Raw genomic sequence first — 18,186 nt, forward strand, 5'->3', positions numbered from 1 at the left:
CCCCGCTGGCGGGGCCCACTGAAGCTGCGTAGAGTGTGTCTTTGAGAGCTGGGGAGGCCCCGCAATCGAAGTGAGGCGCTAATCCGGTCCCATGAACATCCAACCATCCCACCCCCTCCCCACTCCCTCCCTCCTCCCACTCCCATTCCCCCTTCCCCGGTGTGGTAAGTGCGCTGATACCAGTTCCCTCAGTGCCGGTAGGATAGGTGGCGTTCAGGTAGGTGATCGAGGTTCCCCTTGGAAGTCGCCTGGAAGCCTGAGCACCTTGAGGTACTTTGGGCAGGTGATTTCATTCAACTCCTCTGATAGGAGAGAGACGAGGGGTTGCCATGTATCGAGAAATGTGTCCCGTGTTTGGGTATGGGAGGCCTGTATCTTCTCCATGCTCATGATATACCACAGGCGATGGAGCCACCCCGTGTGGGTAGGTTTTCTAGGGGTGCCCCAGAGAGATAGGATATGTTGGGTGGCTGCCCTCATCGCTAGCCCCATCTGTTTACCCCTGATCGATTTGAGAGGGAACGTGATGGCGTTGGGAAGGCCAAGGAGCGTGTATGCCGGGAATCGGGGAATTTTGGTGTCAAAATGCGTGTGGAATCTCTTGAGCACTTCCTCCCAACACCCCTGAACCTCTGTGCCTTCCCATAGGATGTGAGTGAGTGTCCCTTGTTGCCCGCACCCCCTCCAGCACCCAGGGTCCCTGCGTGGGTTGCCTTGATGAAGCCGTGCCGGTGTGAGGTGCCAGTAGTACACTATTTTCACCGCTGCTTCCTTACTGGATACGTTGCGGGCGGTGTGATGAGCCCTGAAGTATATGTCCTGCCACTCCCTATCTGTGAAGGAGCGCCCCAGTTCGCGTTCCCATCTAATCTGTCCCGCCGAACGTACAGCAGGGGGAGGTGGGCCAAGCATCATGTATAGGTCAGTGATTGCGTGTCTGTCCGTTTTTTTCGTGTGGAGCCATTTTTCATAGTCTGTTAGGGGTCTGCTTACGTGAGGTTGCACATCCTTCTCTGTGAGCTAGTGTCTGATCTGGAAGTATTGGAAGCGTTGTATTTGTGGGAGTGTGTAGCAGTCTTGCAAAGTGCGAATTTGCATGCAGCCCTCGGGGTCGAAGAGATCGCCGGCTGCTTTGCATTCTGATTCCCGCCACTGCGAGAAAGACCCGGGGGCCAGTCCCGGAGGGAACGCTGGGTTCTCAAACAGGGGGGACATCAGGGACGGGAATGTTGTAAGGCCTTTCGGTACCGCTACTTTGTCCCATACCTGCATTACTGTCCTCGTAATGGGGGATTTCTTGAGGTATGAGGGCCTGTCCTTGCGTCTCAGGAATGGGATTTTCCATAGGGACATCTGACCCATGGCTCGATCTTGAAATAACCACAGTTTTTCCGATTCAGGCCTGCTCCATTCTAGGAGGTAGCGAAGTTGCGTTGCATGAAAGTAGCGAAGTAAGTCAGGTACGCCGAGACCACCGTCCGCTGTAGTCCGCGTGTTTAGGTCTCTGCGTAGACGTGGACGCTTACCTGCCCACACAAAGTGTGTGATGGAGTCCGGCAGTTGTTTGAGCACGCCAATCGGGGGTGTTACCGGAATGGTCTGGAATAAGTACAAGACTTTGGGGAGCAGGGTCATTTTTACCGCTGCCACTCGTCCTAGCCAGGAACGCGGTTGACGGCGCCACCTTGCGAGGTCCCCCTTGAGGGCAGCCAATAAAGCCGTATAGTTCCCCTCAACTGTTTGGGTTGTGCTCTGGGTCAGAGAGATGCCCAAGTAGGGTATGGACATCGGAACTCGAAGGTCCCCATATGTTTGGTGGCCGCGCCGCGATGCTTTTGCATTCTGACCCAGAGGAAAGATTAGGGATTTCTCCATGTTCATCTTGAACCCCGATACCTTCCCGAAACTCTCTATTTCTGACAGGAAAGCTGGTACACATGTCGAGGGGTTCTCTAGGGCCGCTAGGACGTCGTCTGCATACAGGCTTATGGTCTGCTGTTCCCCGCCAAAACGGACGCCCGTTATGGACTTGTTGTCTCGGATTCGTTGAGCTAAGGGCTCGATGTACAGAGCAAAAAGCAGGGGTGAAAGAGGACACCCCTGCCTGGTTCCCAGTTGGATGTCTAAGGGTCTCGAGCGCACCCCATTAACCGAGATCCTGGCCTGCGTGGCGGCATAACAGCTAGCAACCCACGTGCGGAACCGGTCTCCGAATCCGTAGCGCGCCAGGACGGCATCTAGATATCCCCAGTCCACCCTGTCGAACGCCTTCTCGGCATCCACCGACAGGAGGACCGCTTCGGAGTCATTGTAGTGGGTTTTATCAATGACATGAAGCAGTCGCTTGGTGTTGTCCGCACACTGTCTATTGGGGATGAATCCCGCTCGGTCCGGCTCAATGATTCCCGGTAGGCACGGGCCCAGTCTGGCAGCCAGCACGCTTGTGAATAGTTTTAGATCGAGGTTAAGGAGGGAGATGGGCCTATATGCTTTGCACTGGGATGGGTCTTTGCCCGGTTTAGGGATGACTACGATGTCAGCGTCCAGCATGTCCTGAGGGATAGAGCCCCTGCCCTGGAAGGAATTGAAGAGTCTGGTTAATAGCGGTGCGATTTGGGGGCAGAAAGCCTTATAGAAGCTGGCCGAAAAGCCATCCGGGCCCGGGGCCTTCAGAGGCTTGAGACGCGCGATCGCGGAGATGACCTCCTCGGTTCTGATGGGAGCTTCGAGGAAGGCCCTGGTGGGTTCATCCAGGGGTGTTATCTCCATGTCACGGAGATAAATGTCGGTGGGTGTCTGTTTGCCCAGCGGTTCCGCCATGCACAGCGAGGCATAAAACCCGTGGAAGGCTTCTGCTATTTGGACATCGTTCCGGGTGACTGTCCCATCTTGGGCATGGACGGAGGATATTTTCGCCCTCAGTGTCTTAGCCTTGATGCAACTCACTAGTAGGCGCCCTGTCTTGTCCCCCCCCACATAGTACGTATGGCGCAGTCGCAGGCCTGCGTATTCTGCTCTATCCAGATCTAAACTGGCGAGCTGTGAGGTTCCGTGACAATTGTAAGTGGTGTTTTCGACTCACCCGAATATGGTTGAGTCTGGTATCTATGAACCGCAAATGACGAGTTTAGTGGGTGTACGCATTTTCGCTGTGCTAGCCTAAACCGTTCGTTTGTTTCGTGGGTTTCTTCATCTGAACCCACGGGTTCCATTTTAGATATGGCATCCATTTTGTTTCTTGCCCTCAAGTAGCCAGCGAACGGACGCTGTCCGCTTCGTGACCCTGGGATTCCCAAACTCTTGCGTAAGACACGTGTTCCTTTGAGGGTGTCTTTATGATGAGGGGGATGACACTGTAAGGCAGATGGCCCCGCTCGAGGCTCATCTTGCCGTGCCGGTCTATTGTCTCAGTTGTGCATTCATTAGGCACGTCTCCTTTGATCCCTGCAATTGTGTTTCCTGATACCACCCCTTTTACGCTCTCTTCGATCTGTTCGCTATCCTCGTCTTCCTCTGCACCTGTTTCTGTCTCTTCCTTGATTCGTTTACAGCCGAACGGAATGCACTAATGGTGGGAAGATGTACTTTTACAGTTGGGAACTGCCAAATGCTACTGTAATTATGTTCCGGGCCCTGAATACATGAAAGCGACCCCCTATGATATTTACTGTGGGAACCGGGTTGTAACCTTTTGTCTGCCATGTTATCCTATGACGAAAAACTGTATAAAAAGAGCGATCCACAGATACAATTCGAATCCGACTCCGTGAACTTACATGCTATGTACTTCTCGTGACTTCTGTGTTCCCTGCAGTAAATAAACCTTGAATCTTTGACGCCGGAGGAAGTGTCCCGTGTCTCTGTCATTTGTACGCCGGAACAGGTTACCCACGAAGGTTTCAGGTGTTATCCCTGGCACCGCTGGGTCTTAGAAAACCCAGTCCTTCAGTTGGGCCCTGATCGCCTTAAGCTGTCTCCATATCCTGGGAGCCCCGGTCCGACTGTGAGCTTGCTCGAGTTCAAGCATTTGTGCGGACAAGGATTGCTTCTTTTCCTTCCGAGTCTTGGGTTCTGCCGCGGCCACCGAAATCAGCTCCACCCTCGCTACCGCCTTAAGTGCCCCCCATACCGCAGCTAGGGAAACCTCCTGAGTGTCATTGGTCTGTAGATATTCTGTGATGCGGTCATGAAGCCTCTGCGTCACCCCTTCGTGTTGCAGGAGGGCGTCATTGAGGCGCCATCTACCTTTCCGTTGAGTGACTATAGGGGTTTGCATGCGCAGCAAAAGCGCATGGTGGTCCGACAACGCCGCCGGGAGCACCTCCACATCACCTATCAAGGAAGACACGTCCGTACTGCCGAAGAAATGATCAATGCGTGCGTATGTGCGGTGTACGTGGGAGTAGAAAGTGTATCCCGGGGTGACGGGATGGTTTTTGCGCCATAAGTCCACGAACCCCTCCTCCGACATCCAGTGGCTCCCCTCCTGTGTGATCGCCCCGGCAAACCCCTGTCGGTGGCCGGACCTGTCAATGTTGGGATCCATCACCAGGTTTGTGTCTCCACCCACCAGTATCGCCTTAACATTAGGTTGCAGTGCGTCTGCTAGTGCCCCCTTGAGGAATGGTTCTTGCCTGGTGTTTGGAGCGTAAAGAGAGCCTACAACCATGTCCAGCCCCCCTATGTGAAGTGTGTGGGCTATGAATCTCCCCCTAATTTCAGGCACTTTGTCCCCTACTGTCCCCTTAAAGTGACGTGCCACCAGTAAGGCCACCCCTGCTTTCTTCTCTAGGAATGAGGAGTAATGTTGGATTGGGAATGCCCTTGAGCGCATCCTGTGCCAGTCCTTGGAGAGTAGGTGAGTTTCTTGGAGCAGACAAATTTCCGCACCTGAGTTTTCTAAAAAGGACAGGACAGCCCTGCGCTTAATAGGGTTGTTAAGCCCTTTCACATTTAAGCTGAGAACCTTCAGTGGAGGACTAGCCATTCAAGTTCAGTAGAATCCCTGTTCATTCGATGGTTAGGTTTCTAATTCTGGTATTCTGGAAATTGTGGAACTTTATGTATGCATGTACAAACTCACTCAAGATGATTCCAGACCCTTTTAACACACACCCACTGGTGCACAAGCTCACCCAAATGCACATGTGCACTCATAAATCCTTCCACACTCGAACAAGCACAAAACTATAGAGAGACCGGTACAAAGAGACACACATGAAAGTGCACACTCACAAAGAAATGACTCGACTCACACAAAAACACACACACACATATACATGCAAAAATCTTTGTTACTATGCACATACAAACATACCAACAGACACATGCACGCACGTAACAGACACACACCTACATGCACACTTCCAGCCAGATGCCTATGGTCCATGCATACTCACTCTGACACAGACCATGTAGGTATATGATTACTACATAATGGTTGGGAGGTAAATGCTTGTTTTTGATTCTTTGACTCCCCGCCCAGTACATTTACCTGGTAGAGGCACGACCTAGGCTTGAGGTTGAATCATTGGCCTCTCTGCATCTCTAACCTACAAAGGCACAAGCACCAGCCTGAACATACACAATGACAGATCTATAACTCCACAGGACTCACAGCCACCACTCACCCTCAGGGTGTGATCTTTCTCCTCCTCCTGGAGTTTAGACTCCAAAATGTATTTTCTTTCTCCCCTCAGAAGGCACAGCCAGTCCAGGAGTTCCATCTGTGAAGAGCAAAGCACACAAGTGACAACTGTAGATCTGTAAAGTGTAGTTGTTCATACAATAATAATCACCCCATGATCATCTAGACGTGCAGATTAAAAGTACCAGCTACACATTCACTGCTTAATCAGCAGACACACTTATAAGGTTTAGCCACAGGTTCCCAAATCAGAAGCAACAGCCGCACCAATCCAAGCCACAGATATACTGATGTTAAGTCCAGATTGTAGGTACCGGCCAGGTGTTTCCAGACCATAGGTACCAGGCACACACATCCAGACAGAGGTTTACAAGGCGCTCATATCCATATTAAATGTCAAGGACAGTCTAAGTCTAGGTGTAAGGGCAAAAACAGATATCTAGATTGGCCCTGAAGATGTCACAAGTCATGTCCTCAATCCTTGATGCCCCTCTCTCTACTTGCAGGAGTTTTGTGTGTAAGACGGCCTCAGAGCCTGTCTTTTTATATCAATTTCCTTTCAAGGAACCCATTACTATTACTACACATTACAATGGGGCAAAGGCAGTGAGAGAAGAGGAGGCATTAGTCTGTGACCGGCAGGCTACAGCCATTGAAGGGTCTGTGAGAGAGAACCGGCAGCAGCCCCAGAAAGTGCAGGCACCAGCCTCATGCAGAGCCTGTGCCATGGAAGAGGCAGTCATAACCAGAGAGAGCAGAGGCCAGTCCCATACAGGCACAAAACATAACATAGCATGTATTTGTAAAGAGCATGATTACCTGTAGGTCTCTTGGCGCTGAATAACAGATGTTTATTGCTACCCAACTCAATTGTACTCATTTTATCAACCTCAGATGGATGAAAGACTGAGTGGAGCCACCAGGATTTGAACCTGTGACCATGAGGTCGAACACACGCCCCTGCATTGGCTGCTTTAGTCCACTGAACCACCAGACCCGGCTACAAGAGAGAAGACACAGGTCCACAGCAACCAGGCATCAGGAAAACAGGCAACACTATGTTAAAGTGTCTGCCACAGGAACAGGCTCCACCCCTCAGACAGCTTCTATAACAGGGCGGCAGAAGGAACGAGGGCATAGCCACTTTCTCCTTACAGGAGCCTTCAATAAGGGCCACACTGTGGAACAGGCAATCTCCATCAGTGTCTGCACCAAGGAACAGGCAGACTAAATGGGAGATTAAACACTATCCTAGTACAGGGCTAGCAACTTGGACCTGGCAGATAGAGAGAGGGGGGGGGCAGCAGCCTAAAAAATCAGGAAGTAAGAGGCAGCCACAGCAATGATGCAGAGTGTTTGACAATGAAATAGGAAACAGCGCGAGAGAGCAAGCACTGGCCCTAAGCACAGTCTGTTGCAACAAACAGTCACCAGCCTCATGCAGGGTCTTCTACAAAGAACAAGCTGCAAGAGTAATAAAGCAGACACCAGCCTTATAAAGTGTTTACAAAAGGGAACAGACACCGGCCTCACAGAGTGCACCCATTCTTTGGAATCAGCACAATTGTAAAAAGCGAGACGTGCACCCTCCGCATGCTGGGTCTGTGACAAGGAAAATGCAAAGCAAAACCAAAGGGGATGATGGACGGAGTGTTGAACAATGCAAACACTCACCCCCAGTCAACTGATCTGGGTTTAATCCATCATCATTCTTTAGCTCACTCTGACACCCCGGTTCAGACATGGTCATATGCAAATCAAAGCAGTCCAGCCCGAATTGCCAAGCCATGTCTTCCCTGGACCGGAAACAAGCATCCTGGGAACAGTTTTGGTTTCATCACCCTCATCAGCCAGGCTATCTTGAATCCAGTGGCAAAGTGAGCAAGGGACCCACGTCTGGGCATGCCCTGCCAACTTAGGGCAAACAAAGCAAAACCAAAGGGGGTGATGGACAGAGTGTTGAACAATGCAAACACTCACCCCCAGTCAACTGATCTGGGTTTAATCCATCATCATTCTTTAGCTCACTCCGCCACCCCAGTTCAGACATGGAAATTGCAGACACTCACAGACAAATAGTGTAGTCTTTGACCTCCTCCTGAATAGAACCTAGAACAACTCTAAGAGGTCTCCAAATACTCACGGAAACTTCCAGATAATGTCATCAAATGTCCTGAAAACACCAGTGCCACAGTTTATAGAAATATGGCACCAAGAGGCAGAGCACAGTGTAGAATCTTGACAAGAGGAAAGGTTGATGGGTAGAAAGAGGAGAATTGGAGGGTGATGAGAAGAGGGTGTGAGGGCAGAAAAAACAAGAGTAAGAGAAACAAAACAAAGAAAAAGACAAAGGAAAGTGGTGGATAAAATATGACTAAAGGAGAGAAGGTGATGAAGATGGTGTGACAGGTGGATGAAGGAGGATGATGATGATGATGAAACAAGTAAAACAGGAGGAAAGTGGGTGATGGGAGTAGGGGGATGAGCAGTAATAGCACGGAAATCATGCTGTAATCTCTGTTTGGAAAATTTAGTAAATGTGACACAATTACCTTTAATTACAATTACCCTTTTTCCTCCCAAATTGTATTCTCAAGGTGAGGAATCTTTGCCACTTTATTTTGACTGAAAGAGCTCCCTCATACACACAGGCAAATAAATATTTTAGTACATAATGAGTTTTGAGTAGTTTTAAAGGGTTTTATTCTCTAATTAAAGATTAAAATTCTCTGATTCTTCATTCATTAGTGAAATATGAATCAGGTTGCAGAATTGATAATAGAAAAACTAAGTTAGTGCAGCGCATAGTACTATGTGCACACAACGCGTTCCAGAAAGGGTAGGATTCCTATTTGAAAAAATAGGCAGAGTGGGCGTGGCCAAGATTGCGATCTAGTAGGTCGCACGTCTCCGGGGCGCCTCACTCCTGGCCTTCCCGCCGGGCCATTTTTTAGCTTTTAACACCAGCACGATAGCCAACAGCAACGGCAAGGTTAGTGCCAGTGAAGAGGCGACCTGGTACATGGGAATATCGGGTGCTCCGGTCCTGTTTTGCGCCTTTGGACGGACTGGAGAAACAGGCCACAAAGTGAGAAAATGGCACCTGGATGGCACAGAGAATAACCTGCCTGCTGAGATGGCACCCTGAGACCCCTAGTGGGCCGAGTGGGGGTGCCGGCGACAGAATCACATTTCAGTAACCGGATACCTGAAAATAGCACTCACAGCGTGCATTTGGCCGGACGGCGGTGGGGAGCGAAGCTAGCGATCCACCTACAGAGACTGAACAGCCGGTGGGGAGTCTTCAAGAGGTGTGCTGCGGGGGCCTGGCGTGAGCGGCCTCCGGCGTGGAGAGGAGCGGGTGGTAGCCTCCCAATGCCAGCAGTTGCAGGAGGGGACAGAGCAAGGAGGGCTTCCTCGGCTCACCACCCGGAGAGCGCAGAGACAGAGGGTGCCTGGACACGTGGGGAGCACTGAGGCCTCTGGGGTTCTCTGCGGGACTCCTCTGAAAGCAGAGCTGGGTTCCAGCGGCGAACACGCCCCAAGCAGTCTCCCCATCACAACTGACGCCGGGTGAGTATCAAGGGGCTGCTTAGTGGGCCTCCGGTTGTGGTTTTGATGTTGGGACTGCTGGTGGTTGACAAAGTGGTGGGCCCTGCGCCCGGGCCTTCGCCAGCGACTCGGACTGAGGAGCAATAGCAGAACTACGAGGTGAGGAGGGCTGAGGTGGAACCAGAGCAGTGGTGGAGCAAAAGGGAAGCACTTACCCGGCCAGGGCAGTCGCCTGGTGCTGGGACGAGACGCTGGGAGGAGAGAGAGGGGGGCCTTGGGGGAAGACGCATAGGGGAGCCGGCGGTGAGGCTCCCCCAGCGCTGCCATAAAGAGCCATGGTCCTGCTGTCTACGGGGCCTAACGTCAATGGAGAAGTGTGTCCTACCAGCGGGCCCCCCTGACCCAAGTTACCTTGAAGCTGGTCGCAAAGGCCGACCAGAGCGGGAGGCATGGAAGGCCCAACGCAACTGAGTCCCTGCAAAGTGGATTTGGTGCCAAGAGAGCAGCGGCTACTGGAAAGATGAAAGCTGTGTAGTGCCGGAACACAGAGCAGACTTGGTATGGCCCCCTGAGAGAGACAAGAGGCTAAGAATCGAACTGCTGCCAACATCTTCCACAGTGAGCAGACACAGAGTACTGAGGTCGGCTTGAGCAAAACTGAGGAGGCGTCATGTGGGGCCGTTGACATCCCTTAGGGAAGAAGAGACTGCAACGAAGATATATTTCGGAACTGGGCCTACAGCGATGTACAAGGGCTCTCTGGGCCGAGAGAAGTGCGGGGGAACTGTCACCCAACCAAAGCACTTGACTAGTGGCAGAACGTAGAATCGGCCACAAGGACACCGAACACCCATCCGACCAGAACACTCTGGAGGTAGAGAAGCAACGGGGTGGCCACACACACACAAGATTGGCCACTGGGCGAGAGTGGGTGGCTGTCAGAGAGGGGTAGACTCTGCCGCAAGGGGGCAGACACTCGGGCAGAGCCTTCGGCTGCCGGAGACAGTCAGCATTGACTACACCCGCCTACCAGGGGGGGCCACACCTGCGACAAGAGGGTCCTGCGCTGGGAGTGAACTAGGAGACGACCACCCGAGACCCCAGAACACTACCAGCGTAAGAGGGTCTTCCTCAACAGACGGGGTGCAACGAGGGGGCTGTTGCATTGAGGGTTGAACACGGAGGTGGGGAGGCAATGTAGCCAAACGATGGTGATCAGCTACCGGATAATACGGAATTTAACTCGTCTTCCACTAAAGGAGGAGTGATATACAGCCAACTCCATCGTGGGGTTCTTGGGGTTGCCCCCCCCCCCCTTGACAAACGACCCGGTGATGGCCTCGATGAGGAAGAAAGGAGAAAGATCTTTGAAAGACATGCTCGCTAAAGGTCCCCTTCCCGGGGACAAAGAAAGTAGAATGTCCACTAGTCCGAAAACACCTGCGGGTCTGGACGACGGAGAGGTCTCTATTACACGCTCCTTCCCAGAGTCGCTCTTCAACGTTCTCAGAAAGGACTTCAAAACACTTAAAGACGAGGTGAAGAGCGAAGTACAGGAGATCCGCAGCAATTGAGGACCAAGAGGTAACCAAGGGAGAAGAAATCGAACAACTCCAACAAGAGGTGATCCGTCAGCGTGATCAACAACTAGATCTGCAAGCACACATGGAGGACCTCGAGAACCGCTTACGACAAAATAACTCAGACGTGAGTCCCTTGCTCACTTTGCCACTGGATTCAAGCAAGCCGGGCTGAAGACGGCTGGAATGCCAGAAACCGGTCCTCGGAAGCTTGTTTCCGGTCCAGGGAAGGCATGGCTTGGCAGTTCAGGCTGGACTGTTCCCATGAGGCACAGAGTCAGACTGATTTGCATATAGCCATGTCTGAACTGGGGTGGCAGAGTAGGCTAAAGAACGGTGATGGATTAAACCCAGATCTTTTGACTGGGTGTGAGTGTTTGATTGGTTCAGATGCTCCGTCCATTATCACCCCCTTTTGTACCACTTTTGGCTGCCATAAGTGTGGCAGGGTATGCTCAGACGTGAGTCCCTTGCTCACTTTGCCACTGGATTCAAGCAAGCCAGGCTGAAGACGGCTGGAATGCCAGAAACCGGTCCTCGGAAGCTTGTTTCCGGTACAGGGAAGGCATGGCTTGGCAGTTCGGGCTGGACTGTTCCCATGAGGCACAGGGTCAGACTGATTTGCATATAGCCATGTCTGAACTGGGGTGGCAGAGTGGGCTAAAGAACGGTGATGGATTAAACCCAGATCTTTTGACTGGGTGTGAGTGTTTGATTGGTTCAGATGCTCCATCCATTACCACCCGCTTTTGTACCACGACGAAATAACATTTGCGTCCAAGGAGTCCCCTCGAAAACGGAGGGGCCGAATGTAGCCCACTATTTACAGGGATTGTTTAGCAACATTTTGGGGAGCCACAGAATTAGGCTGGCCAGATGGGCCCCAGCTCCTCTCCGGACATCCTTGCCTTCCTACCAGACTTTCCTCTCAAAGAAAGAAAATTGTGGGAAGCCCAGTCGAGACAACCCATAACTTATCAAGGGCACTCTGTGGACCTGTACCAGGACCTGGCCTCCATCACCCTGCAAAAGAGGAAGGCTTTCCGAGAAGTGACTGCTCACCTGAGGGAAAAAGGAGTGGTGTACTCCTGGGGCCACCCCTTCCATCTGATCTTTAAACTGAACGGCAAGCTTCATCATCTCCGATCTCTTCAAGATACTTGTTCACTGCTTGGATTGGAACATCGAGCCCCGTAAGAACAGTCAAACGCAGACCTGGTCGAGCAACGACTGGCAGAAAGTGGGCCGTAGATGCTCACCCCTCCCAGAAAGACGCCCAAACTCGAACACTATAGCACAATAAAGATTGGCAGCTCTTGAAACAGTCCAGAAAGAAACCACTGCGACGGACTACTCATGATTCCTATGACAGGGTTTGATAAGCATTGATATCGCCAAGGATGGGGGGGGCAGGGGGCCTGGGATGATTGGACCACACACTAACCTTGATTTTCTACTCACCACATGCCCACTTATTGGTACCATGGGCAATGGACCGTAATGGAACTTTGGGGTCTCCAAGTTGGGTTAGGGAGGGAATGGGCTGGGGGGCCAGTGTGCTAAACAAGATGGGGTCCCTTTGGGGGCACACACTCTCAAACGACGAATGTTGAGAACTTATGGGGGGTCAGGTGGATAAGGGGGCCTACCCATCCAACTTAGCCAGATGTTTTTGCCAATAATATTACGGTAAAGTCCACATTGCAGATACTCACCCTTAATGTGAAGGGACTGTACAACCATATTAAAAGGAGAGCCAATCTGTCCTACTTGGAGTACTCACGGGTGTCCATATGTCTGCTACAGGAGACTCATCTCCTCCCCAAAGATTGGCATTGTATGAGATCTTGTGCCTTTCCCCACCAGTTTTACTCCTCCACCCCAAATAAGAAAGCAGGTGTGGCCATCCTCATAGCTAAATCGTTCCAAGGTAAGGTGGGGTGCAAAACAGTGGAAATAAAAGGCCGGCTACTGGCCCACATAATTTGGGTGGGGTCATCTCCTTATTGGTGGTCTCTATCTACGCTACACACTCGGGACAAGAACAATTTCTGAAGATGGCAATGTCAGAGGTCCTGGGGTCACACGAACGAAGAGTAGTGGTTGGGGGAGATCTAAATTTGGTCATGGACGTGGAGTTAGACCGTTCAGGTCAGCGCTATGGCCAAACAGGGGCCCTCTCCAAGACAGGAAGGGAATGGTTGGGAGACAGGGGCCTGCTAGACTTGTGGAGGGTAGCCCACCCTCAGCTCATCCAATTTTCCTTTTATTCTCAGGTACATCACACTTATGCCAGACTAGATCTCTTTCTAGGGTCCAGAGAAGTCGGTACTTTGGTGGACACAGTGAACATTATCCCGGCAGCCCTATCAGATCATGACGCAATGACGCTGACTCTTTCTATACCAAAGATTCATAGACCCCCCCGGAGGTGGGGACTTAGAGAAACCTTGCTCTCTAGACCAGGGGTTATCCAACAATTGCATAAATGTATCCCAAACTAGCACGCAACAAATGACTCACCAGACATGCCTCTGTCGGCACTTTGGGGGGCACTAAAGGCCGTGGTAAGAGGAGAACTTATTGCCAATTCCGCGGCTGAAGCCCAAGACCGTAAAGAAAAAAGGGAACTCCTTACCGCCCGGGTGCTGGAATTGGAAAGAATACACCAGCGAATTTGCGTACCTCGGCTGTGGAGTCAACTAAAAGCAGCCAGAGCACAGTTGTCGGCAGTCGAACTGGACAGGGCTGAATACGCAGCCCTCCGGCTGAAGCACACTTACTATTTAGGAGGCGATAAAACGGGTCGTCTCCTGGCCAACACACTCAGAGCCGCCCACGCTCAGCGAACCAAAATACAGGCCCTCCAGAATGTCACAGGGGAGAGGGTTGAGGGTGACGAAGAGATCGCTGAGGTCTTTCGGGACTTCTACGCCACACTATATGGTAAAGCCACGCAGCCAGGTGACGACGTGGAAACGTCCCTTAAAGGAGCCGCTACAACAGCAGTGAACACTAGGGGAGCTGAAACCCTAGACAAACCCATTAGAATTGAGGAAGGTATTGGAGCGGTCTCTCGTCTTAAGTTACTGAAGTAGCCAGGCCCTGATGGATTTCCGGCAGGCTTCTATAAGGCCTTCTGCCGACTATTAGCTCTGATTCTAACACAGCTCTTTAACACCGTTCAAGGCCCTGGAACCATTCCCCCGGACATGTTGCCTGCTGACATCATAGTCATACCTAAACTGGAAAAGATGTGACCCAATGAGGTGCATAACGCCCGATTTCCCTTCTTAACCTTGGCCTCAAATTGTTCACGGGAGTCCTGGCTGCAAGACTGGGCCTGCGACTTTCCGGGATTATTGAACCTGATCAATCCAGCTTTATTTCTAATCATCAAGGCTCCGACAACACTAAGCGCATATTACACCTGATAGACAAAGCCCACCACACTAACATGAATGCTCTACTCTTGTTGGTCGACGCCGAAAAGGCTTTTGACAGAGTCCGCTGGGGGTTTTTAGATAAAACCCTGATCCACTTTGGCGTAGGGGAAAGATTCAGAGCTTGGGTGGCGAGCTGTTACGACAGACCCACAGCAGTCATCAGGGTAAACAGGGTGCCTCTGGTCTCTTTGAGATACAAAGGGGCACGAGACAGGGGTGCCCTTTGTCACCACTTTTCTTTGCACTGTATGTGAAACCCCTAGCACAAAGAATCCGGGATAACCTCAACATTCTAGGTATCCCCTTCGGGGGGAACGTCATACCGTGAGGTTATATGCTGAGGATATCCTGGCTACTCTGGAGTCTCCTGAGCAATCGGTACCAGCTTTCTACAGGAGCTGACCGCCTTTGGTCGGGTCTCTGAGTTTAAAGTAAATATCGGGAAATCCATGGTCTTACATCTGGGTAGTGGAGCAGACTGACGTGAGTGTGAGAGGCCTCGATACGGGGAGCTTCAGTCCTGCGATACAAGTACCTATCTAGCGATAGACCTGACCTCTTCCGTTCTCAGGACGGTTTCACAGAACTATGCCAATCTCCTCTCCCAAATTCAGAGGGACCTCCGACAATGGCAAAAACAACCCTTGTCGCTTTTTGGCCGCATTGCAGCCATTAAAATGAAGACTCTACCCAAAGCCCTGTACATCTTTCAGACTATACAGGCTTGGCCCCCACCATGGATCCTTCAAAAGAAACAAAAGGTGGTGCACCAATTCATTTGGGCAGGGACACGCCCTTGTATGCGTAGAGACCTGTCCTTCAGACCCCAACGAGGGAGGGCTGGGTATCCCGAAATTCCTTGAATACTTTAGAGCATCACAGCTCCAACATTTGGTGGAGTGGAACAGACCTGAGTCTGATAAACAGTAGCTATTTCAGGACCGGTCGATCGCGGGTCTCTCCCTGTGCAAAGTGCCCTTCCTAAAGCAACCCGATAGACCCCCAAGCGTCGGGAGATCCCCAGTCACAAGGACGATGCTTAGGGTTTGGGATACGGTGGCAGTTTCACGTGGACTTACGTCCTTCCCCTCGTTCTTGACACCTCTGTTAGACAATCCTGACTGCCCACCTGGGCTCGATGAACGAGCGTTCCCACAATGGAGGGCGACAGACTGCAAATCAGTGGGGCGCCTCTTCGATTTAGACGAGTTCCTCACACTTGCAGAAGTGCAACAGTCCTACACCATCACTCCACCATGACGGTATCAATATTTCCAAATCCGTCACTGGCTCCTACACCCAGAGGTACGACTGTCGGTCCAAAGGAAACTCACCACGTATGAGAAATGGCTCATAACAAAAGCTTCAGATAAAAAGATGATTTCTGAGCTATATAGTATGCTGCGTCCACCAGCTTCTTCTTCACCCTCGGCGGGGCAGAGTCGCTGGGAGCGGGAACTCAAGAGAGAGCTAACCGAAAGAGAATGGAGAGAAATATATTTTCTTGCTAATCACACAGCTCGCAACACAGCTAGTAGGGAGGCAGCAGTGAAGGTGTCCACTTAGTGTATCTGACTATAGCTCGACTGAATAAAGGAAATCAGGATCGAAGCCTGACCTGTTGGTGGAGCTGTGATGAATAAGGTACACTGACTCATCTACTGCCCTGAACTCTGCCGCCACATCGTCACGCTGCAAGTGCAGCCACCACTGCCCGGCCCTGCATTTCGTCCTGCATTTGGCCACCATACAACCACAGCTGACCGCCACCGGACAGGACTGCAAGTCCCAGGGGGCAGTGCAGTCTCGCGGTTGGAGCCGCATCATCCTCGTGCCAAGCCAGGCGCATAAAGCAACGGAAGGGCTACCTTGGGCGCGGCAAGAGTGCGGGCACCCTTGGGTGAAGCCTGGGCCAATGGCTGGCCCGTCCTTGCCCGTCATTGCCCGGAAGAGGCTGGGCTGGGCCACGGCTCTTGGTTAATTGCTGCAATACTATTTCCCGAATAGGTACTGTACTGCACAAACTAATAAAGGGATTTCCCCCATCATATATCGGTGCTTAACGTATTGAAAACTGGGATCACTGACTGACTGGCTGCGCAGTTGTAATAACGAGGTATTCTGTGTAAATAGTGACAGATTATATTGTATGAAACGTAGGATCAGGCATGATTGAGTCCTGTATTAGTAATTGAGGAGACTTTCTATATTTATTAATATACTAAACGTGCTAGTGGGTCAACATTGGGAAGAGAAAAACATCAACTATACCAAAGAAAAAGCAGAGTAAATCTGGGGAATATCCCTGTTTATCTTTATTGAATTATCTAACAGGTGCGATGGTGGCAATAGGTAAGCAAATTTCAACAGTAGAGGAGGCTATGAACCCAGATAAAAATAATATAGTAGAGGGCCCCACCATAACTGTTAGTGTCAATGATAAGGTACTGATTGAAAATCAGATCGGAAGGAGTTTTGGCCGAGAACGTAGTAATGGATGTATTGTGAATATATTGGATCACGTCATAGGCAGTGACTCTGAAAGTAACCCGCAAATGCCCCCGAAACAACCCAGAAATCCAGATAATTTAGTTAAGCAGAATAGAAAGACCAGTTCAAAGGTCCCTGTAGTAACAAATTCAAAACAATCCTCTGCACTGAATAAAATGTGTGGTGGGAAAGGCGTTAGCTAGCTCAGATGCCCACACTCAGATTGAAGTCCAAGAAGTGAGTAGTAAATTGGAAGCTCTTGATATCTATCTGAGGGAAACTTTAAATAAAATAGTTGGAAGACTGGGGGCTATAGAAGAGGCTCTATTTAAGTGTCATAGTGGGTGTAAGTTACCATCTGAGACAAATGACATACAGTGTGCCCAAAGAGCACACACTCATTTAGAACTTAGTATTAACTCAAACTTACATATTCCATGTGTGCAGCCTCTTAAAGGAAGTGGAATTTGGACGTAGCAACCTCAAACCAAATTCTGTAAAGGAAGTATAGACTACCAGATAGAAGGGCCTAAGGTAACGGAAGATTGGAGAGCAAAGGATGTGTTGGAGTTCGAAAAACAAGTGGCATTTATAGATTTACCCCCGGCGGCAACTCCATATACCATAGTACTTGCTAATGTTCCTAGGCTACAAAAGGGGATGGTTGAGCCATGTGAAAGTTTGAGAAACTAAGCGCTATCCTGGCTTGGGTCTAGGACTGATCTAACGGATAGACTCTTTAATGAGTTTAAGATGGCAAGAAGGGTAGGCTGGATAGGAAGGGGGAGTAATAAATGATAATAAATTTCAAGATCCCACACTTAATTCAGTCAATATTGAGTAGGGTAGGAAGCAGACCAATCCTAACAGACCAGATTAATGTTGTCCCACTGGGATATTTTTATAAACCTAGCCACCTTGATGGTGGTACCAATGATAATTCACAGTATTGTATATGGTATACCTATTCATATTCGTTTCAACGCTCTACCCAACTTGGAAGAAATAGCTTGACAGAAGGGATTGGACAACTATGAAATTAAAACAATGTATTTGAATAATATATTTGAGAATTCTATGGTAGTCCCAGTCCCTAACATGAGTATTGTGGAAGAAGTACTAACGATTTGTGAGGTTGAGAAATTTATTGGGGGAGCTGACTCACTCGGACTACATGATACTGTTGCATGTGATGATACATTAGATATAGACTTGCTAGAAAGCTCCTGGAGGGGGAAATACTGCTATTATTAATGATGTAAGTCTAATTATGCCTGTACCAAAACTGTTGACCGTAATGGAGGACAACTTCTTGAGGTCAACTACAGAGGAAACTCTGGAGTTCAATGTTTGTGACAAAGGAAATGGGAAATGTAATTTTATGTTCTGGAATATTGCTGGCTTGAAATCAAAGGTGACAAATGGTCTGTGGGAGGAGTTTATTCAGAAATTCGATCTCATAAGTCTGCAG

The 18,186-nt window shown here is 50.3% G+C and overlaps 1 protein-coding gene across 2 annotated transcripts in view; it reads right to left on the minus strand.

Moving 5' to 3' along the window:
* LOC147724962 (E3 ubiquitin-protein ligase TRIM39-like) overlaps positions 1 to 18,186 on the minus strand; it is a 299,690-nt gene that overhangs the window by 198,799 nt on the left and 82,705 nt on the right. The window contains exon 2 of one of the 2 annotated variants that reach the window (XM_086966453.1): positions 5,631 to 5,726. The exons of the other annotated variant lie outside the window; for it this stretch is intronic. Coding sequence (XP_086822579.1) covers positions 5,631 to 5,726 — 96 coding nt within the window. The remainder of the gene's footprint in view (positions 1 to 5,630; positions 5,727 to 18,186) is intronic. 2 annotated transcript variants of the gene reach the window in all.

This window comes from Lissotriton vulgaris, chromosome 4_1 (assembly GCF_964263255.1).
Source record: "Lissotriton vulgaris chromosome 4_1, aLisVul1.2, whole genome shotgun sequence".
Classification (NCBI taxonomy): Eukaryota; Metazoa; Chordata; class Amphibia; order Caudata; family Salamandridae; genus Lissotriton; species Lissotriton vulgaris.